Source organism: Pteropus medius, unplaced genomic scaffold (assembly GCF_902729225.1).
Source record: "Pteropus medius unplaced genomic scaffold, Ma_sr-lr_union100, whole genome shotgun sequence".
Lineage (NCBI taxonomy): Eukaryota > Metazoa > Chordata > Mammalia > Chiroptera > Pteropodidae > Pteropus > Pteropus medius.
This window is the reverse complement of record NW_024356249.1, coordinates 1,230,635-1,253,401: the sequence shown is the minus strand read 5'-3', so window position 1 is coordinate 1,253,401 and position 22,767 is coordinate 1,230,635. Positions and strand designations below refer to the sequence as shown.

At 45.8% G+C, this 22,767-nt stretch overlaps 1 protein-coding gene and 1 pseudogene across 9 annotated transcripts in view; one reads left to right on the top strand and one right to left on the bottom strand.

The window, feature by feature from the left end:
* DENND11 (DENN domain containing 11) overlaps positions 1–21,894 on the bottom strand; it is a 51,922-nt gene extending 30,028 nt beyond the window's left edge. For 8 of the 9 annotated variants that reach the window (XR_005652386.1, XR_005652385.1, XR_005652387.1 and 5 more), the window contains exons 1-3: positions 13,169–13,451; positions 2,304–2,403; positions 1,171–1,329 (exon numbers count right to left, since the gene is read on the bottom strand). Coding sequence is in view for 4 of the 9 variants with exons in the window: in XM_039860954.1 (XP_039716888.1) it covers positions 1,171–1,329; positions 2,304–2,403; positions 13,169–13,436 (527 nt within the window). In the remaining 5 variants the exon portion in view is untranslated. Of the gene's footprint in view, positions 1–1,170; positions 1,330–2,303; positions 2,404–13,168; positions 13,452–21,731 lie in introns of those variants that run through there. The other variant, XM_039860958.1, reaches the window with a different exon arrangement.
* LOC120601291 (uncharacterized) lies at positions 18,073–18,191 on the top strand (annotated as a pseudogene).
* Positions 21,895–22,767: the final 873 nt, after the last annotated feature.

The following is a 22,767-nucleotide window of genomic DNA, read 5'->3' as shown; positions in this document are numbered from 1 at the left end:
ACGCAATTCAAAAACCAGCGACACCTCTACAAAGGTTTGTGCATCTTACTGCATATGTGTTACTTCTCGGTAAAAATCAGAATGACACCATATCATATTTTTCATCATTTTTCTTACTGTTGGAGGAATAGTTCAAGAAATAATATCTTACTGTGGAAAAAAAAAATCCCCTTCAAGTCTGACAATTTCTTCAGTTTCGTTTACTCTCTTCCTGATATACACAAGTAAAATTAAATGTTCTTCATTAAAACAGGCTGCTATTTAATAAAATTAAATCTTCATAAAATAGTAATCCTGTTTTTGTCAAATTATTTGTTTTAGAATGGCATTCATTGATTATTGACAATGGATCTCTGAGTATTAAGATTTCGGAGGATTTAAAAAATTCGTTGGTACTTGTATGTAAATTTTAAAATACTAAACATGTTTTTACATTCGTTGGTACTCGTCTGTAAATTTTAAAACAATAAACATGTTTTTTCCTACGAACGATAAATTTCATGTTCTTTCAAAGGTAATTATCGAGATGTTATATAAAAAAAATCAAAATTATAATTTAAAAAGTGCAGGTGATACTCTGCATATATTTTTTAAAGTACACATACACATACGTACCAGAAAAGAGGCAAATGTGCTAAAATTTTAACAGTGGCTTAAGGGTTAGGGATAGATTTCTCCTTCACCATCTGAAATGAAATCACATTACTTGCATAATGAAAAAGAATGTTTTGCTGATTCTGATAAAAATTCCCTTCCTATTACCCCAAATAATAAAAATTACCCTAAATGAGAAATGATTATTAGGCTTCAAAAAAAATTGAGTCCGTTTGCCTACCAGGGGCAGGGAGGCAACTGTCATGGCTTAAAGTAACAAAAACCATGTACGCGACAACGAATTATTTAAACCAGACTGATGACAGTATTAATGCAAACTGAAAGCACAATCTACCCCAGCTTTCACAGTAGTGTGAAGAATTATCATGCAGGACGCTGGTGGAGACGAGAAGACCGCCCGCCACCTGGGGCAGAGGACACATGGCCACGGCCGTTCTTGGAAGGGCATCTGTTGGTTTGGCACCCACCCTTTCTTTCCCACGGCTTGTCAAAAACGCACCGGCCGGCAGGTCCCCGCTGCCCGCCGCCACCCGCACCAGCACGCAGGCCACGTACCGAACTTGGTTCTCCAGGAAGTGCATGTACCGGTAAAGCAGGGTGTAGGACGGAGAGAGGACGCCCACCGACTTCATGCGGGCGCCGCGCTCCAGCTCGCTCTCCACCGGCATGTTGGCGAAGCAGGCCAGGCCGAAGAAGGGCCCCTTCCGGAAGTAGCTGCAACAGGCCAGACACGCAATGGGGCTCGGAATCGGAGCGAGTCGTTTCGTTTTGCTTTTGCCTTTTCCTCGGAGTTGCAATCTCCAAGAAGACAAGTAACCATCCGGGGTCTACATGAGAGAGCTCGGCCGAAAGAACCACTTCTTTAGAATCTTAGGAGAACAATCAGCTAAGCTGCTCAGCCTCACAAATGAGACAACCAAGGCTCAAAGAAATCATGGAACTCGCCCAGGGTCATCCGGCTGGAGCCTGGACTCCATCTCCGGCAAGCCTGCTGCTCGGTTGCCCGTGGCTGTGACTACATCCCTCCTCCTGTCCTGCTAAGGCCTTGACGGGAGGACTAGAACAAAGGTTCATCCTCAGGCCTGTCTAGAACCGGTGAACTGTTTTATTAGCATAAACCACGTTGATTCTTACCCCACTTCCTGCGTCTCTAATGTTTTTAATAGCGCATATGACCAGACCTATCGGTCCATTTCCTTCCCCTTTCTCAGACTGCTATCAGTCATGGTTTCAGCCCAATGAGAAGATTAAAGCTACTTCATTATCCTCCGTTCTTTCCATTTGCCCCCTCGCAAGAATCTTAATGACACAGGACTATAAACTGGCCTTATGTAAAGCTGGGATTTCAAGTTTTCGCACATAAGTGTCTCGAGTTAACCAAAACTCAACCAAGACTCTATTCTTTCTTTAAAGTCAAACATCTAGTGAGGTCCAATAATATCTTAGGAAGGGAAAGAACCCTCTATGGTAGAATTCTTAACCTTTTTGAGTCAGAAAACCCATTGAGAACCTAATGAGAGCTAGGGACCTTCTTGCTGGAAAGTTGATATACACAAAACTATGCATATATCTTCAAGGCGTTTACACACACACCCTGAAGAACCCCTGATAGGAGTGCTTATGCCCTGGGGAAAGCATAGGGTGGAGAGAAAATGGTACAGAGAAGACATATATTCACAAGTACTTACATGAAATCGGACTGGATTTTATGGGACCCACTGGCCATAGACTTGAACTCAACGCCTTCGAGATCAATATCTTGAGGTAAACACCATTCTACCATGTTTCCTGTGGGGAAGGGAGGCCACAAGTTAAAAGAAACAACATCATTCAAAGAAGAGGGCTTATTAGTGCAGGGCTCAGCACACGTGGCTTCTCCAGAAATGTACTGCTGACTCAAACACCAGGGTGCTTGAGCGCACACCTCATCCATCACCCACGTGCTGGCTGAGTTCCTGGGTTACTCCAAAGGGCCCCACTCTTTCTCCTCTCTCCCCAGACGAGGCCCCTCTCCAAGGTTCAGCCATCGGTTCTTCGCTTCCGGAATTCGGGGGGGCTCGTTCATTCATCATTAATTACTGAGTTTCTACTAGGCTAGATGTTGAAGCTACAAAGTCAAATAAGAAAGAGTCTCTGGTGGCAGACAGATTAGAGTCCAGAGGTAAACAAAGAGACAGACAAGGAGACCAGTGGCTACAGTTCTGGGGGGTCAATGCTATGACGTGGGACTTCAGAACGTAGCAGAGACAGACAAGCATCTATCAGACTGAGGGGATCAGAGAATTGCACAACAGCAGTGTTGCCTAGAGGCTAGAGAGAACACAGTAGAACATTCCCTATTTTCATGCATATTCGGAAGATTTCAAAATAAAGTACTAAGCTACTTGTGAGATTTCATTTCAGAGCAAACGCCTCATCAGCACTCCAAGCCCTAATTTCCTAGGCATGAGAAACACCAACAATCACAGGCAACAACGCTTTCAGGTCAGCGGGGCGTCAGAGGTGCTGCCCACCTAGTCTACCTCCACGCAATCCAGTCTCTGGACCGGCGGACATAGGGGATGACCCTGTCCTGTATTCAACAGCCTAAGACACTTTCGAGTAATTTATTTTCAAGAGAAGAATGAAGAATCTGACCAACTAGTCAATGAGTTAAAACAGAAAGCATAAAAAAGAGGGAATTAAGACTTTATGAAAGAGAAAAGCTAGAAAGATGTTGTTTTCAAGGGTTAAAGAAAAAGCAGGTAGCACTCTGGAAGAAGGGTGAACTTGAGGATAAAGGTCAAGTTTAGAGCACCAAGCTCCCTCATCTTCTGTCCTCCCCGCTGACCATCAGTGTCTGCCATCTCCAGTCTGGCTCTTTCTGCCTGCGCTGGGGAGCCCCTGTCCGCGGGGTCACGGACTGCTCCTCGTACTCTGCGGGTGACTCTGCCAATGAGCCTGCCTGGGTGTCTGTGTACATGGTCCGGACACTTTGTGATGGCAACAGATGGCTGGCCGAGGAGAGGGACAGCCTGGGATGCAGCTGCGATGGCCCCCAGGTAGACTGTCCTTGCCTAATCTGCCTCTCCTCGTATCTGCTGGCTTTCTCCCCGCTCCCCGCCCCCGATGCTGCTCCCTACTGGGTTCAACTAGCTCTAACTTAGTTTCTTTCCTTCCACCTAGTCTATCCATGATTCCTCGGTAATTCGTTAAAACTTTAATTTACCTAAACTTTTTACTAAAGTACAGAAAAGTACATAAATCGTAACTACACAACTCAGTGAGTCTTCCCAATGGGCACATACCTGTGTAACCAGCATCCAGACCAAGATGCAGAACCTTATAAGCCTCTCTTGTGCCCGCTCCAAGTCATTAACCCTCTCTCGAAGGTAATCAGACTATCCTGATTTCTGACACCATACATTAGCTTTGCTGTTTTTAAAATATATATAAATGCAATCATAGTTTGTATTCTTTTGTGTGTCTTCTTTTGCTCAACATTTTTTGCAAGACTCATCCATGTCGATGCACGGAGCAATCGTTTGTTCATTTATAATCCTCATCCTAACAGTTTATTCATCTACTTAACTGTTGAGACACATTAAGCTTATTCCCAATTTAAAGCTGTTACAAATAGCGCCACTGGAAACCATCCTGTCCTTGTCATCGGGTGAATACCCATGGCTAGGCTGAACTCCGTCCCTCAGAATTCCCTCCCTTGGATGCTTCCCCTCGAGACTGGGAAGGCGGAAGTGAAGCCGCAGCCATACTGTGAATAGTTCCCCACTGTACAGGGAGAACATTCCTGCTGATACACTCCTTGAATGAAAGGAGAGTCGATAAAGCTACTACGGTCCTCCTCTCAGCCTAATATAACCATTGTCTTTGTTGGCTGTCTCCCCAGGAGACTGAACCTCTCAAAGGCAGGAACTTTGCTTGTTTATGTTCACATTCCAACACGGCACAGTGCTTAGCACAGCACAGGCATTAAAAACAAAACCGACCGACCAACCAACAAAAAAGCCACCCAACACTATTGAGGATAGGTATATTTTTTAAAAGCTAATTGATGACTTAATGTTAATTACCCTAAGGGGGTTTATACACAAGTATTTAGGAGTAAAGTATCACCATGTCTGCATTTGCTTACAAACAGCTCGGGGTGGGGGGAATTATATCTATAGCTTGATATTATGCTTGCTATATTTGATGTATTAGAGAACAATTTGAGCATGGGGAATGTCACATGTCTTTATGTTATAGATTCATGCAATCTCAATCAAAACCTCTGCAAATTATTTTGTGGATATTGGTAAATTAATTCTAAAGTTTATCTGAAAAGGAAAAAGGCCCAAAATACTGAATACATTCAACACAATACTGAAGAAAAACAAGTTGGAGTACTAACACTACCCACTTCTAGTCTTACTACAGAACTACAATAATCAAGACAGTGTGGTGTTGGTGAAAGATCAGATAAACGGATCGAGAGAACAGAACAGAAGCTTGGAAATGGACCCCCATAAATACAGTCAACTGATCTTTGACAAAGGAGCAAAGCCAATACAATGGAGAAAAGATAGTTCTTCAACATATAGTGCTATGAAACTGGACATCCACATCCACACGCACAAAAAAATGAATCTAGACACAGACCTTAACCTTTCACAAAAATTAATTTGATATGAATAGTATAAAAATGCAAATTTATGAAACTTCTGGAATGTAATATAGGAGAAAATCTAGGTGACCTTGGGTTTAGCAATGAGTTTTCAGATACAACTCCAAAAGCACAATGCATGAAGCAAAAATTGCTAAGTTGTACTTCATCAAAATTAAAAACTTCTGGTCTGTGAGAAATATTATAAAGAGAATGGAAAGACAAGCCACTGGGATAAAATCTTTGCAAAAACATATCTGATAAAGGCTTATATCTAAAATATACACATAAATCTTAAAACTAAACATTGAGAAAACAAACCAATTTAAAACACGGGCAAAAGGACATGTACTGATATGTCACCAAAGAAGGTATACACATGGCCAATGAGCATAAGAAAACATGCTCAACATCATATGTCATCAGGGGATTGCAAATTAAAACAACGAGACACTACTACGCTTCTATCAGGATGGTCAAAATGTGGAGCAACAGGAACTGCCATTCATTGCTGGTGGGAATGCAAAGTGGTACAGCTGCTTTGGAAGACAGCTTGGCAGTTTCTTATAAAATTAAACATGGTCTTATACATGATCTAGCCATCACACTCATATTTATCCAGTGAGTTGAAAATTTATGTCCACCCAAAAGCCTGCACACGAATGTTTCCAGCAGCTTTATTCATAGCTGTCCCAAACTGGAAGCAAACCAAGATGCCCTTCAAAAGGTGAACGGATGAGCAAACTGTGGAACATCCATACAATACAATACTACTCAGCAATGAAAAGAAAGGAGCTATCAAGCCACGAACAGACATGCAAGAACCTTAAATGCATATTGTTAATAGAAGCCAGTCTGAAAAGGTTTCAGTATAATTCCGACTATGTGACACCGTGGAAAAGAAAAAACCGTAGAGATAGTAAAAAGATCAGGGGGTAAGAGAAGGTGAACAGGTGGCACACTGAGGACCTTTAGGGCAGTAAAACTATTCTGTACGATACTGTAACGGTGGGTGCGTAACACTGTACATTTTTCAAAACCCGTAGAAACGGATACGACACAAAGAGTGAAGCCTAATGTAAACCGTGGACTTTAGTCAACAATAGTCTATCAATATTGGTTCACCGACGGTAACAAATATATCACGTTAAAGTAAGATAATAATAGTGGAACAGTGGGTGGGGTGTATAGAGGAGCTCTATACTTTCTGCTCGGATTTCTATAAACCTGAAACTGCTCTAAAAAAATTAAATTAAAAAAAGCTAACCAATAAATTAATCTAGATGAATTACCCTAGGGCTGGTAATAATAATACTGCAGTTATGTAGGAAAATAGCCTTATTCTTAGGAAATTTATACTCCAGTATTTAGAAAAGAAATGTTGTGATGTCTGCAACTTGCTTTCAAATAGTTCAGCAAAACAATTTTTAAAAGTATATCTGTGCACAGTCGGTTGTGTTACAACATTGGCCGAATTCGTTCTGTAGCAACTGATATATTAGGGAACAACCTGATCGTAAGGAAACTCGCGTTTGCTGATACCCGATTCCGATCGCAAAGCTCACAAGGCAAAGGCAGAAAACTACGCTCAGCTGAACCGAGACGCGGAGGAATACACAGAACGCACCCCCTTGCCCACGCACCCCCTTTCCATGCACACCTCAAACGTCCGCCTGTTACCTGATCTCGTGGTGTGCCCATCACCTCTGTCGTCACTACTTTCCATCAAATGTCACATGGCCCTTTTTCCATTTCACGGGAACTCAAGCCCAACCCTTCCGACACCCGCCTTCATAAGCGAACCTCAGGCCTTTTTAAAGCAAAGTGCCATATTTTGAATATTTATGTATTTCTTAACTGTTGATCATATGTAGAAGTGTCCTACCATTTTGATTAGGTTCCTACCTTGTTTTTACTATGTCACTGACGGTTTTTGAGTGTTGTGCCCAGATATCATTTTTCCTTATAAATCTTGTCACTTTTAGTACATGATTTTCATAGCACAATGATTCTTAGGAGTACATATTTCTTCCAGCTTTTCTGACGTTTAATTTTTCAACCTACGATTAGGGAATGTAATTTAAACAAAAGAGATAGGAAAAAATGTAAGGTAAGCATAAAGGACTTTAAAAAAGTAAAAAAGAATCGAGGCGATGTATTAGAAATAGGGGCATGAAGTGACATCATGGCTAAAGGCCATCGTTTAATAGAAATATTCTGTTCTCAAACCTTGGAAGCCAGTTGATATAGGAAACTTGTACAGCCTTAAAGGAAAGTGATTTTGCAGAAATAGCAATCCTGGTGGGAAGCCATTTAATGCCAGAAAAACCCTTACAGAATGCTACCTAACCCAGGCTCAGTCTTTACACTCTAAGCCCTTTGGTTTTTTCCATCACGCTCACTGCATTTTAGGAATTCGGCCAGGGACCCAGGGCCTGGAAAGACACAGTGCACGGGTTCACGCAGGGGGAGTCCATCAGAGAGACACGCCAGCATCGACGGTGCCTGCTTGCCCCTAATTCTCTCTCCTTCCATCTCCACATCCACCCTTTTCTTGGGCCTGTCTCAGGTGCCTACCGACAGGCACGGTCTAGCTTCCAGCTGCAAAGAGAACTTCCGAGAAGGGGTCCACATAACCATGCGAGGGACACACGTGGCAATCTGCATTGTGTACATTCAGCCAGTCATTCAGTAAATATTGGTGGAACGTCATCTGGCAGCACAGTGCCAGGTGCTGGGCTCCTGCAAAGATAAATAAGTCCCTGTTTAAAGGAACTTGAACCAACAGCTTACTGGGTTGGCGGCTCAATTACCCGGAGGAAGCCAGAGGGCAATGCTGAGCCTGGCTATAGATGTACCTGACACTCCAAGGTCAGCCTGGCAGCTGTGTGTGTGTGAGGGTCTCCCAGGGCTGATGTGTTACACGCTCCTAGGCTAGGCGAGATGTGTTCTGTCCTATCTACATACAGGGCTGCGTCTGTCTTCTATTTGTTTAAATGTGTAAAGACCACATCCCTGGGCATCGATTTCATGAACCACCATTTCTCTACGGAGAATGGACATTAGCTGCCACTGCTGTTGCCTGTCAGAAAGTTCATGTATTTAAAGTAGGGAAAAAAAAGCAATGAACTTGAACCCAAACCACCTCTAATGGGAAATATGTGGCTTTCCTTCCTCCTTCTCCTTCCTTGTTGGGTGTTTCCCTATCAAGAATTTCCTCTCGAGGTCTTCATTTCATAAGCAGTGGCTGCTGCAGCTGAAGGTCTGGTTTACAGCTGCCTCTGACCTCGATGAAGCTCTGTGCCAGTTTCCCCTTTTCCAATATAAGTCTTGATTTTTACTCTTTCCACCAGCTTCTTCCCATCAGTATATACATATGGCCCTGATTCCAGTTGAGAAATAAAAAGGAATCCTGTCTCGTGCACAAAGGCAAGAAGCCAGACATCCTCGTGTTCCCAACACCAAACGGAAGAAACCTCTAAAGATTATTTGGTTCCGACTCCAACACCGGAAAAGTAAACAGTCCTTATCCCTTGATTTTTGGTCTTAAATAGTTTTAAATATGCAGTCTCAAAACCACCTAAGATGAGAGTATACACAAAGCAGAGGAGGAAAGAGTCAGTCTAAAGAAACCTGAAGGAGGAAGAAATTCATCCTGGCGACTTCGAGTCAGCCATATGCCAATCCGTGGCTGCATTCCAGTGCATTAAATTTACATGGACAAAAACCTTCCATTTCACAGACTCCCGTGTCACTTTACACTGGGCAGCGGTGTGCGGAAGGAGAGCAGGCACTGGAGGCAGGTGGACCTGGGATCACCTCTGGGCTCTGTCCCTCTCTATTCTTGGGACTTAACACGACTTAGTGGCTCTGTTCGTCAGTTTTCCTCATTACAGAGAGGACTGTTGGAAGGAGCATTAGAGGCAAGGTCCTTGAAACGCCCAGCATAGTTCCTGACACATGGTGGGCGCTGAGTAACTAACTGGTGGGTGTTGGAATTCCCACCCCTGCTTTATTCTCCATAGACTTTCAAGAGAGGAAACAGAATTCACGGCAGATGGCCACAAATCGACTCTTCTCTGAAAACCACAGCAGGTGAATCACCCACAGCCTGGGAAGGAGCCTGCCAATGTGGGGTTAGTGAAATTAACCGCAGTTGTATTCCACTGACATCTGAGGGAAACGACAGAGCAAGGGCGTGGCAGAGTTAATCATTCTGAGACCTTCCTGGTGACTATCGACTGGCTTTCTCTTTGCTTTTCAGCTGCCCATTCTCCGGACTGCTCTTTGCATCTCAAAATTATGCTCCAAATTTTCCATTCTCATTCCACTTTGTCACTGTCTCAGCCATGGCTGGAGTCACTTATTATTTGGACAAGTCAGAGGACTTGGGCAGATTCCAAGTCATGCCCCAGACACCACATCTAGCCTTAATCCCAGTGCACTTCCGTCTCTTGCACTGTTTTAAAGAAAATGTACTTCACTGACTACACGGAGAGTGTGTGGAGATTAAACTTAGGGATTTTTAGTACGCTTATTTGACATAAACCCAGGAGCATTTAGATGCACTTAATTAGTATTTAGATGTAATGTAGGCACCGGCTAGAGGTGAAAGAACAGGTAGCAATTCATCCCTAACCAGGAAGAAGGGAAAAGAAACACCTGGAAAACCTCAGCAGGTTCTCTTCCCCTCAGTCATCCCCCACCCACCTAAGCTGCCCCAATACAAACACGCAGATATTCCCCCCAGACACCCACAAAATAGCTCTGGGGAAAATGTAGCCGTTCAAAGTGAATCTCATAAAGAAACAGTCCGATGAGGCAGATTCACAGGTGTCATGCATTGCAGATCCAAAGCTTTATCTGCCTCAGGTCCACCCACAAGTTCAGTCACATGGTGTGACAGCTATGTCACCTCAATAGACAGGGGGAGGGAGGAGAGGGCTGATTTCCAAGTGTGACAGTACCTCTTCCCTTAATGAAGCAGAGAAAAAGGACATTTTACTAGAAACCCAAAGAACAAAATAAAAATTAAAAATCAGGGCTCTAAATAATAGGTTGAAAACCATGAAAAAGCGATATTCTGGCTGCCAACCTCTCCCGTCCAGCTTCCATAGTTAGCATCTGGGCCTGGTTTCAATAGCAGCTTTGTAGCCCAGATGGCCAGCACCACCATCCCAGGGACTCCCTGCTCCACATAAAGACTGGGTGTGTGAATGTGAGTGTGAGAGAGAGTGTGAGAGAGTGTGAGAGTGAGTGTGTGTGTGTGTGTGTGTGTGTGTGTGTGTGTGTGTAAGCTCCCAGTCCTCATATCATTTGTAGATCCAACAACCATCATTTTCAAACCATGAGTCCAATGAAAATGACATCTTTTATGCCTCTTTCCTCTTCTCAGATTTTTTCCTACAGATGCCCAACTCAGCTTTTCAAACCTTGTATCTAGAGGTATAAAATTACTCCTCTTCTGCATCCGGATTATATGCTCACGTATAAATGACCATCGAATAAGAATGGTGATTAGAATTAAATGAAACACCGCTGTAGTAAAATGCCTGCGTAAAGGGTCCAGGTATCAGTGACAACCCCTTCGTTTTACTCTACCCTTAATCTGGACACCATTACACATACACGCCTGTGTACGCATGTGTCACAGACCCACAAGACCACGCTCACCAGCTGTGACTGACGAGGCAGGGCGAGGGTTGTAGCTGCTTTTGAATTTTATCAACTCCACCTGTGGTTAAGGCCGGTCTTTCCTCCTTCCCCTCCCTAAGTCAGACCCATTAATGTTCCCTTTCTTCTATTACTCTTAAACACATCCCAGAACGAATCGCACGCTCCTGTCAACGCTAAGGATCTTGTCCAAAGGATCTTGGAAACTGTGACTTTAAAGCGAAACCACGTATATAACAAAACCAGTTTTACCACAGGCTAATTGATATAAACAAGGGTTAAGTTCCTATGGCATAATTCGGGTCACACAAACGTCACCAGACTTCTAAATAAAGACCCCAAAACACTTCAAATATCAAACACTGAAATAAATGGGAGCTATACATACATTGAAGGAAGGTTCATACAAACAAGAAAGATAATGCTTTTCCAACCCGCTTATTCCAGTTCAGGGTCAAGGGTGGCTCAGGGCGCAGGTGGGACCCACCCTGGACAGGACGCCCTTCCATCACAGGGAACACTCAGCCCCACACTCATTCAGACTGGGACATTTTAGACTCGCTACTGACCTCAGGTGTACGTCTTTGGGATGGGGGCGGAGTCCCTGCAGAAAACTCACGCAGGCATGGGGAAAACCCCACGGACAGACGGACGGTGGCCCTGGCTGGGAATCGATTTTTTTTCTCATCAACAATTATAACGAAACCAGGTGAGATGAAACAATGTTATTCGAGGACCTGCTATATTTACCTGTTGGTGATGGGGTAGACCATAGTGAATATAATTAGTTACCAAGCATGTTTTTGTCTAGCAGTAAGGGTTACTTGGGGCAAAAAATAGCAGTTTTTCAAACTACTGATATCTGGGAGTCCCAAGCATGAGTCAATGTGTCAACAGCATAAAAGTATTTTACACATGGAATAGAAAATACCAGTGTGCACTACATGTTGGAGGGTTGGTACTATTTCATGGAACTTGTTTCAGTTACATATGTATGTGTGTGAGTGTGTTAACTGTGATGTAAAATTAATTTCACAGGGTGGGTCATAGTCGACAAAGTTTGAAAGTTATTGGAATGGGACCAAGAGACCAAAAAGGCCTGGTCTCCCCTTCCTGCCCCCTTCAAACTGTCACTTCCTGCGCCTTCCTGATTTATAACTGCCGCCCACAGTTACATTCCCGGGCCTGGAACCGTATTTTCTGCCCTGTCCGAATCCGCACCTCAGGGTCCTCACCCACATCTCAGGGTCCTCACCCGCACCTCAGGGTCCTCACACTGTACAGCACCCTTCGAGTTCTTCATGGGAGGCTCAGGAAGGGAACTCCCAAGCAGCAGACACATCTTCCCCTAACAGGCACCCACGTTCCAGCGCCTCCACTGGAGTTAGAGACACACAGACTCACCTGGGTCTTCTCAAACCCTAGAACCATGACTTCAGCTCTCCTGCCTCCAATAATGATCACAGAGCAGCTCTAGGACTGAGAGGCGCCTCACCGGGGCCAGGACCAGCTGAGAGCTGGTGGTATCTGTTCATTTACTTCTGACCCGCGCCCCCGGAGGTCGCTCACCACGAAAACACACACTTCCTGACTGCAGGGTTCGGCTAAAGGTGATGTGCCTTTACCAGCAAGAGCCTACCTGAGGAGGCTGCTTCTATAATCCGTCTCCAGCTTAACCCCTCAATCCCATCCCTGATTCTCCCAGCGTGAATTCCTCAGAATAAAGCTGTCAGAGAAAGTGAACTTGGCGCTTGGAAAGTTACCTTGGTGGGACAGGTGGGGAGCGAGGGCAGGGAAGCAGAGAACCTGGGAGCTTAGGACACTTTCAGGAGCTGCTCTGAACCTGGGAAGGGGCGGGGTTGAGGAGGGGGCAGTTGTCCTGCCTCTTAATGGGAAAAACCTTTTGGCCAAGCAAGAAAACAAAAGTCAGCGTGCCTGTGGCCACAAACAGGACCCTCTCTCACTGGAGAAGCGCAAACACGACAGTAGGGGCAGGGGCTCAGACTGAGACCGAAAGGAGAGGGGGTCCGGAGGGCGCAGGGAACAAAGCCCCGAGTCCCGCACCCAGACCTCGCGGGGGCACTCGGCTCGCTCCGCGGGAGCCGGGCCGGCCGGGTGGGGGGTGCAGGTGTGTGGGCGAGCGCGCCGCGAGCCCCTCCCCCACCGCCCCCCATCCCGGTGTGGCGGGGGGTGGGGGGGCGACCCTCTCCCCGCCCCCGGCCCCGGAACGGCTCTCACCCGAGCGGGGATCGAAGGTGACCACGAACACGGCCACCACCTGGTCCTCCTCCACGTCGCCCAGCTCCAGGCGCCCGGGCTGCAGCAGCACCTCGGAGGCACCCAGCTCCGCGGGCTCGCGCCGCCTCCGCGGCTCCGCGGCCGCCCGGCCGCCCCCGCCGCCGCCCCATGCCCGGCCTGCAGCCGGCAGGTCGGGGGCCTGCGGCGGGGAGACGGCGGGGCCCTCGGCCCAGCGCAGCAGCGGCGCCGCGTCGCCCCGCTCCACCATGGCGAAGCGAGGAGGAGCCGCGCGGCGAGGGGCGGGCGCAGGGCCGGGCTGCGGGAACGCCCCGCTCGGCCCGGCCCACGGGGCCGCCGCGCTCCCGCCGCCCGCGGCCGCCACCTGCCCGCGGCGGCCCCGCCCTGCCCCCCCCCGGCCCTCCCGCCGGCGTGGACTTGGCGACCGAGCCCGGGCCAGCGCCCTCCCAACGGGCTTCGCCGAACTGCGTGCGGGGTTTGAGAGCTCATGAGCGCCTCTGCGTGCTCGGGTATGGGGAATGTGTGGTGACATGACGCGCACCCACCTGGGTCTGTCCACCTGTGCCTGGGCAGTGGCGCCTTCTCACCTGGGACTGCGTGAGATAAGCGTAGCGCCGTGAATTTTTATGCGCCACCATCATTTTTGAAAGTCCCCTTGTCGTATCGACCATGACATATGTATTACATAATCCTGGATGTGTGGCCGAAGCCACCACTGAGCTGGGAAGTGAGGCAGAGGAGGGGACCGCTGGCTGCCTGCAGCCCTGGGGCATAGGACGTGGGCTGGCCGTCTGCGGCCGGGAGCTGTGCCGTCTGGCCCGGAGAAGTGTGTGTATAAGCCAGTCTCGTGTGCCCTGAGCTGGGCAGTGCCCTGGCCTTCTCCGACCCTGCCTGGGGCTCCCCGTCCATTTCAGTGACTAAATCTCCACAGACTGGTGGAGAGTCACTTACTTGTCCTTGGGGAGTGACAAAGAGGTTGAACTGAATATATAAAAGATGAAAGCAGTTCCTATTCTTTTGGGCAAAATGCTGTGTAAATAGATTCTTTGTTATGGCACACATTTTGGCCTGGAAGCAGCAGCCTTAGGCAGTCATTGATGGCCTTGGGAAAGCGGTTAAATCATATTATCACTGTGTCTCTGGCACATAGATCATAAACAGCCCCTGGGTAACACCTAGTGCATAAACCCACCGGGTCCTTCTGAGAAGGCACGAGCTGCCCCACCTGCCAGAACCTCGGATGAACCGGGTATCTGAACAAGTCTCTACTTGCCTCGTTCTTTCTCATTACTTAAATAGCTGTCCCCAGTTCTTATTTCACCCTCTTCTGAGTTATTTAGCCACCAGATTTACCCCAAGGGTCGAGGCATTTAAAATGTTATTTTAAACTGCAAAATTGGGGTTCACAGAGAATCCTCAGTCAATTTCTAAAGCCATCAGCTTTAACTCTACCTTTCCTCTCTCCTCCAGGGACTTCCGATTCCTGATCTTTTGTGTGAACCGCGCCCCTGATACCAGCACCCCCTGTTTTAACACCCTCAAGCTGTATATATACCAGGAAATAAAGTCCTAATCTCCATACCAACCAATTTTCTATATAAACAGAAGACCAAAATGCCCAAACCCTAAACCTAGCGCTTTTTCGTCTTCACTTATGTACGTGTTCTAGCTCTCCAACCACCACATCTGTCTTTAAACTCCTACTGCCTCACATAACAGGTGCTCAAACAAGTACTTGTCAACTAAGCAAGGGAACGGAAGTGGAGACTTATACCTCTGTGCAACTGGCCCCTCCTGCCAGCCTTAACCCGGTATCTTTCACATAGTAGGAGCTCGAAAATGTTAATGATGGGGATGACACCTCTTAACACACACTCACGGCCTGAAAGAGGCTGTATGCCTGACCATCGGATTTATCTGCTCTGTGTCTACTGAATTCCACATGATAGGAAGGCAACTAACCGAATTTAGCTGTTAGAATAGCTCTGGTGGGAAACGAGTGTGAAGGTCAAGAAGGAATGAAAGGCAGTCAATTCAGAGCCCTGAGAATAATGTTATATTTCTAAACGAGTCCCCCCTGGAACCCCATGTCAAAATTTTTAAATAAAATTGTTTTATTTTCCCAATACTAAACGTATCTTCATTATACAAAATATATTATATAAAATATAGCTACATTATATAAATGTCTATAATATAAAAAAACAATGTATATAAAATACATTATGTAAAAGTATTTTTAAGTATCTATAATCTCACCACCGAGTAGGCCAGTGTTAAGATTTTGCTTATCCTATTTGGTCAATTCTAGGATGCAAAATTTTTCAGTTGTTGACATTGCTATGGCAACTCCTGATTGCTGCTGGCCCCACGGAGGTAAAATTCTCATCTGGAGGCATCACCAACTCCAGACTACTTTGGAGTTAAATTCTCTGCTTGAGGTTCTTTGGACCACACAGATGGTGTGAATTCAAAATGCAAGCCAGGGCAATCCCTGGATTTTAGTTCAAATTCTCTGGTCAGATTTTTTCCTCTCTCTACCCAATGACAAAGTTGACACGAGTGAGTTTCTTTGCCTGGCCCTCTCTGCATGGGAGGTTGATTTGCCATAGTTATATGTGGAGTGTCATATTAGACTCCCCATCTTGGACATTTTTTTATTCTTAGTGACACATAAAAATAATGGCGTATCTTAAAATAGATGATAGAGCTAGATGTTTTTCTTTCTATGTTTACATATCGAAATCATACTATCAATTTTGTATTCCTTTTTCTTTAACGTCAGAATGCAACCATTTTGCCATCTTATTAGAAACTTTTTATTTGTATCATTTTAATGGTTTCCATGGTCTGTATGTGTAAAAATTAACCATTCTCTCTCTCATTGTGGGATGAGCAAGTCCTCCCCTTTTTTCGTTGTGCCTAAAGCACTGGCCGAATTTCACCCTGAACTAGCTAGCACTCAGTACCTATTACATGCCAAGCCCTGGGGTGAAGACAGACATCTCTTCTCATCAGGCTTACAGCCTAGCAGGGAAGGCAGCTATCAGGCAGGAAATGAAATCTAGAATGAGAGGTGACAGGCAGGGCAAATGCAGTCAGCCCCTGAGGCTGCTGACTATGACAGATCGCCAGAGGCGGGAACACTGGGTTAAACTGTATTCATGTTCTTAAATTCTTGGTTGAACTGCCAAATTGTTGACTCCTAAGTGAATATGGGCATCAATCTCATTTCACTCTTGTCCAAGTTAGATATTGCCATGTACAGTCTTTTTTTTTTTTTTTTTGGCCAGTTTTTCAGATGAAAATGACATTTTAAGATAGATTCACAGATACAGAGAACAAACTGGTGATTGCCAGAGGGGAGGGGTAAAAGGTGAGGGGATGAAGAAATACAAATTAATAGTTACAAAACAGTGACAGAGATGTAGGGTACAGCGTAGGGAATATAGTCAACAGTATGGTAACGGCCGTGTGCAGTGCCAGACGGGTGCTAGAGTCATCGGGGAGATCGCTTCATAAATTACATAAATGTCTAGCGATTGCACTGTAACTAATATGGTACCTGAAACTGATATAAAATAAAAATTCTAAAAGACGGTTTTTTGACTGAATCTAATCATGGTTTTGAAACATATGTTGGTGACTTGTGGTCCCTCTTCTGTGCACTGTCCATGATGCCTTTTGCTCACTTATCCTCTGGGGTCTTCATGCTCTTGTTATCAATTTGCATGACTTCTTTATGAAGTAAGAATATTAATCTTTTGTCTGACATAACTTTTGCTAATATCATTTCCAATTTATTGTATGGTTTTAATGGTGCTTACTTAATGAATAAAATATATATAAGTTCTAAATTTTGTTTTGTTTTAGACATACAATTTTTTAATTAAAAATTATTGGGGTGACATTAACAAAATCAAGTGTTTCAAGTGTATCATTCAACAGAAAGTCGTATATATATTGCATTGTGTGTTCACCACCCAGAGTTAGATTTCCTTCCATCACCAAATATTTGACCCCTTTACCCTTGTCTACCTCCCCTTCCCCCCACTTCCTTCTGGTAACCACTAATCCACTGTCCGAGTCCATGAATCTCTGTCATGTTTGTCGCTTCAGTTTTATATTCTACACGAGTGATATCATGTAGTTTCAACTTTTTCTGTCTGACGCATTTGGCTTAGTATGATTATCTCAAGATCCGACCATGTCGTCGCAAATGGCAGTATTTCATCTTATGTCTGAGTAATATTCCACTGTATATATGTACCACATCTTCTTTACCCAATTATCTATCGTAGGACACTTCAGTTGCTTCCACGTCCTGGTCATCATAAATAATGCTGCCGTGAACCTTGGGGTGCATAAGTCTTTGCGGATGAAATGTTTTCAAGTTTTGGGGGTAAATACCCAGAAGAGGGATTGCTAGATCATGTGGTAGGTCAATTCTTAGTCTTTTGAGGAACCTCCATACTGTCTTCCACAGTGGCTACATCAGTTTGCAGTCCCACCAGCAGGGTATGGGGGTTCCTTTTTCCCCATAACCTTTCCAACATTTGTTATTACTTGTCCTGTATATGTTATAAATTTTATGTAGTCAAACTTATCAGTTCTTTTTGTGATTTCCTATGTTGTTTTAACATTTAGAAAGTTGGTCCCCACCCAGAAATTTGATCAACATTCACTTTTATTATCTTCTAGTTATTTACAGATTGATTTTCCACATTTGATCTCTTACTCTAGTCCATGTTTATATTGATATGTGATATGAATTGAGACTCTAAAATTTTTTTATTGAGTAGTTAACCAAAAATTGCTATACCACTTATTGAATTATTCTTTTATGCCCTGTGATTTTAATTCTCTTTTAAAGAGAGAGAGAAACAGTCTATGGCCATGCTACCCCAAACAAGCCCGATCCCATCTGATCTTGGAAGCTAAGCAGGGTCGGGCCTGGTTAGTACTTGGATGGGAGACCACCTAGGAAGACCAGGTGCTGTAAGTGTAAAAAATAAAAAAATAAGGAATTGTAAGCTGACAAGTTCCTTGCAATCTGTGAGGTCAACGAAGGTTTGCCTCGCCTAAAAAAAATTAAAGAAAGAGAGAGAGAGAGAAACAGACAGTGATCTCATCTCTGTGGCTGAGGGCTGGCCTTGGACTAGGTCACACAGGCAACTCATTACCTGCTCTAATTTTTGAGAATCTGAGGGTGGTCAAATGCCACATAAATTCTCCCAACTGCGGCTAATAGATAAAAGATCAGACTACTGAATCCATGCCACACGTTTTAAATTACCTGCTCCTTAAAATATAGGCAGTACATCAATGATCACTAAATTATTGGGATGTCAGCTTAGAACTCTGCTCCTGTTTTAAGAATACTATGTCTCGTGAATGGACAAGTCGTGTGTCTCTATTATAACAGCTATTTAGATGACTATCCTCTAGTTTTAGCAAAGGGGAAACTTTGGCAAGAGAAGCAATTCATTAGAATTTGATGTGTTATAGATTTATAGATTTAAGGTTAATAGATTAATCTAAGGACTTTTCCTAATGGCACTGAAGTGTTCATGAAAGGACATGTTATCAGTGATTTGTTTTAAAATAGTCCAGCACCCAACAAAGTTGCAGCATAAATGAAACGAAATTGTAAAACTGCCCATAATTTTTGAAGCCAGGTTATTGGTAGAATGGGACTCATATTTTCTCTAGTTTTGGTATGTTTGAACATTTCCATAAGAAAAAACAGAACAAGTAGAAAAGTATTAAGATGTGTTCCTGGCTTTAAAACGACCTCCAGGCTTTGTCTTCTCTGGCCCACAATCTCTCCCTGGAATTCTGTTCTGCCAGCATTGCGACTCGGTAGATAGAGATTTACACGCACTTTGAAATGAGAAACATTGATGGCCAAATACTTAGTTAGTGATTTATGTAATTATCACTAGATTCACTGTGACCGACAGGTGTCTGCTTCTGTGCACTCTCTCGGGAGATGGGAGAAGAACGAGAGATGGTCCCCTTCGAGGCTCCTGGCTTTGCTGACCACCCTTGTTACAGGAAGAGAGCTGTCAGGAGTCAGGAGCACCAGAGACCCCCTGCTGGAATGGGACCACGCCCAGTGCAGCTGCCCAGTCTGTACCGGCTCACTGTCACCACTGCTGACGGATTTGTCCGGGCAGCTCTGGTGACTACATGTTGGGGATGAACATATTCTGCTCTTCTCTAAGTTACCACAAACTTTCTCCTGTGGGGTTGAAGCAACACTTCGGGTTGTGAAGAGAGACTGAGCAGGATAAGGACAGGAAAGAATATGGGTTGAAGCCGGCGGGGGCCTCAGAAATACTGCCCGGTCCTCTGTTTCCTCAGTGAGGTGGAGATGATTGCTCTCCATGAGGCCTCAGCCCTCGTGAAAGTCCTGAGCACTGCATCATTGTCTACACAGGGCACTCCGGGTGATAAAGACTGACTCTTCTTGTCCACCACCCTGGAGTTCCCTCGAGTTTGTCTCCGGTCTTCAGAGCCCAGGCCCAGCAGTCCGGAGGCCCAGAGAGTCGCTTTCAGCCTAAAGCCTCTCCAAGTCTTCACTTCTTGTCCCAGAAGCTGCCAGCTTCCCAGAAAGCTTGACAAAAAAATTGTCCATTTTTCACTTGGGAAACCAGACCCCCCATAATGGTTCCCTGTGGGACAGTCCCATCAGATGCACCATAATCCAACATCGGTATTTTTCAGAGTCTGAATGACTCAGTCTTAATTCAGTCTTTAATAAATAATGCCGTAGAGCTTGCTTTGGCTCGTTTTCACGATTCTCCCTCCTGACTGAGGGGACAATCAGGCCGGCATGTCCTTCCTTGGAGCAAAAGACTCTCAAACAAATATCTCATCTTCTGTGGCCTTAGCTTTACTTTTGCAAAGAAACAGTCTACCCCAAAGGTGAATACAAGTTTCTACCTCTTGCAAAACTGGTTTGAAAGATAGATTTTCCTGTTTCTGTTCTTCCCGTCGGTATTTCAAAGGCCTCAGAGCCTTCCCGGCAGTTGGCAGCGTCTGCAGGAGGAGAGCGTCCGCAGAGCACAGGTTTGGGGAACTGAGCTCTGAGAGGCAAAGTCGGCTTCCTCCTTGCTCTTCCTACTCCTGGAACACTGCTTTCCCCCAGTGCAGCAGCCCCCGACACACTGAGAAAAATGTTCAGACTTCAAAACGTCGAATACTGAGTATTTTAAACAAAACTGAGATACGGTAATTGCATTTCCCCAAGTCCGTTGAAAAACGATTTCTGGAACACCTACTATGTGTCAGGCATTAAGAGAAAAAAAATCCCCCTCTCCACGCCCCCCACCCCCGACTGCCACAGACTTGGGTTCCCCTTTTGACGTCTCCTCTCAGTGGTGACGCGAGGCTTTTTGCCTGGGACAGAAGCCTGTGGCATTAACATGCGCTGGAGCAGCGGAGGCGTCTTCCGTAACGTGAAGACAAAGAAGAATGAATGAAATGACATCAAAACAGTGAAGCTGTGGCCAGAGGCAGAATGTGGGCCTCCGGGAATCCCCTGGGCCATCGCCCTCAGCAACTGCCCAATTCTCATTATTCTGTTTTCCGAACCGGGGGGATCTTTCTAATACTTATTACTATACCGTTCTTATTCTGCAGACCTAGCCGCCATCATCGTCGAGTGACCAAGCAGCGAAGGTGAGTGGTGCCCGGGCTCACCACTGACAACACGAGAGCTCATCCGTCACCACGGCACGGTGCAGGTGCCTCCCCGGGCAAACTGTGTCCTCATAAATAAGGGTAACTGAGAAGAAAGGCAGGGGGTGATGGTAGAACACCACCTGGCCTGCCTGGGTAACACCCACTAAGCCGGCCCCTGTGCCCTGCCCGCGGGCCCGTGATGCCCTCAGAGTGTTTCGGGTCGGTCCTGCCCTGCTGGAGAGCGCAGCCAGCCTCCAGCCGGCCTGGACAGTGAGAATGACTAGCCGTGGCCTGACAGGGGAAAACTGATGGCACCAGGGCTGGAGCAAAGGAGGTGCGTCCGTGGCCTGCTGCTCCGTCAAGAAACTCAAGGCCAGGATCTCAGCAGCGGTGGTTCCTTACCCGCTAACCTTTACCTCCTCCTCTCCCTGCTGCTGACTCTCCTTGGCCCCTGTGGGAGGCGGACTCCGGCAGAGGTGAGCAGTGAGCCGCGGGCACTATTCGATGCCCTGTTGAATGACTCGGGGACGTGTGTGTATGGGCAGGAGGAGACAGGGACGGGCAAAAGGAGGACTGGGGGGCGTGGGTGCTCCAAAGCTGGGGCGCGAGAAGGCTCTGAACTGAAAACACACATTCACGTCTCCCCAGTTGGTTTTCCCTTGGGTTCACCTCCTGAGTTCGGGCTGGGAATGGGGAAGGAGAGAGACGGGCCCGGAGTGACTGGTGAAGCGCGAGAAAACGGGAGAGGGGAGACAGGCAGTGGGCAACGAAGCCGCCAAGAGAAGGGACACTGAATGTGCTTCAGTGCAGGTCAGACGCATCCTCAGGGCCTCCCTCTCTCCGGGCCCACGTTTACCGTGTGAATAATTCCAGTGCGGTGCCTCCTGAGTCTCCCACGAGGACGTGGAGGGGGCGTGTACAGCATTTTCCTTTTGCACGGACTGCCTTTCACATGGTTTCTCTTAGTAAGTGATATGGGTGGCTTTTTTTTTCTTTACGGAGTTTTCACCTCTCTCTCTCTGAAAAAAGTTGAATGATGTATGTTAAAGTTACTTAAATAGTAAGAAAACATGATTTACAAAATAAGGCATTGGGGGGGTCATTTGAGATTATCATTCACAAGTGATACATATCTGTTTCTACGTGTTACTGATCTTTCTAGCTTTTGTCAGTATGAAAATCTGTTTGATGCCTTAAAAGCTTTAACTGCCAATGGCGGGGGGCGGGGGGGCAGAGGGGGGCAGGCTGAATTAGGGCAGGTGTGTCTGGCAAAGGCCTAAGGTGTGTCTCTATTTGGGAGACGGGCCCCAGCCAAGGTATGTTAGAGGCTAAGGATCATTATCATAGCCGGGTGGTGCTGAATTCTACTTAACTCCTCTCAGCCATTGGGTGGGTAGGAAGTAGAAGAGAAGACAGGACGAGATTTCTAAATAGTAGGTGTGAACGAGTGAAAATCCTTTCTTTCCAATAAGGAGCTTGTTTCCCAAATCGGCTCGTGGGTATTTTTAAAGCCACGCTAAATGAATCCGCTCTCTCACTAGTATTTTGTCGCACATGGGCTCGGGGAGAGGATGGAAGATCTCCAGAAGAGTTCTAAACATCAATTGGATTTAATTGCTCAAAGAGTTACTGGTGCTTTCTTTAATCAGAATGGAAATAAGGACAAGCTGAGATCTTACAGACACGTGGTACTTAAGGGAGAAAACCAAGGGTGTGTCTCCAGGTCCCCGCCAGTGGGCAGAGGGAAAGGCGGGCCAGAGCCGTGGGGCTTGCTAGTGTGCAATTTTCTTTCCTCCTCATTGCTACGGCTCTACAGGGTGCCCTCCCCATAGGCCTTCTGGCCTATGTTGCAAAGCTCTTCGGCTGACATGGATGACAACAGTATCAACAGA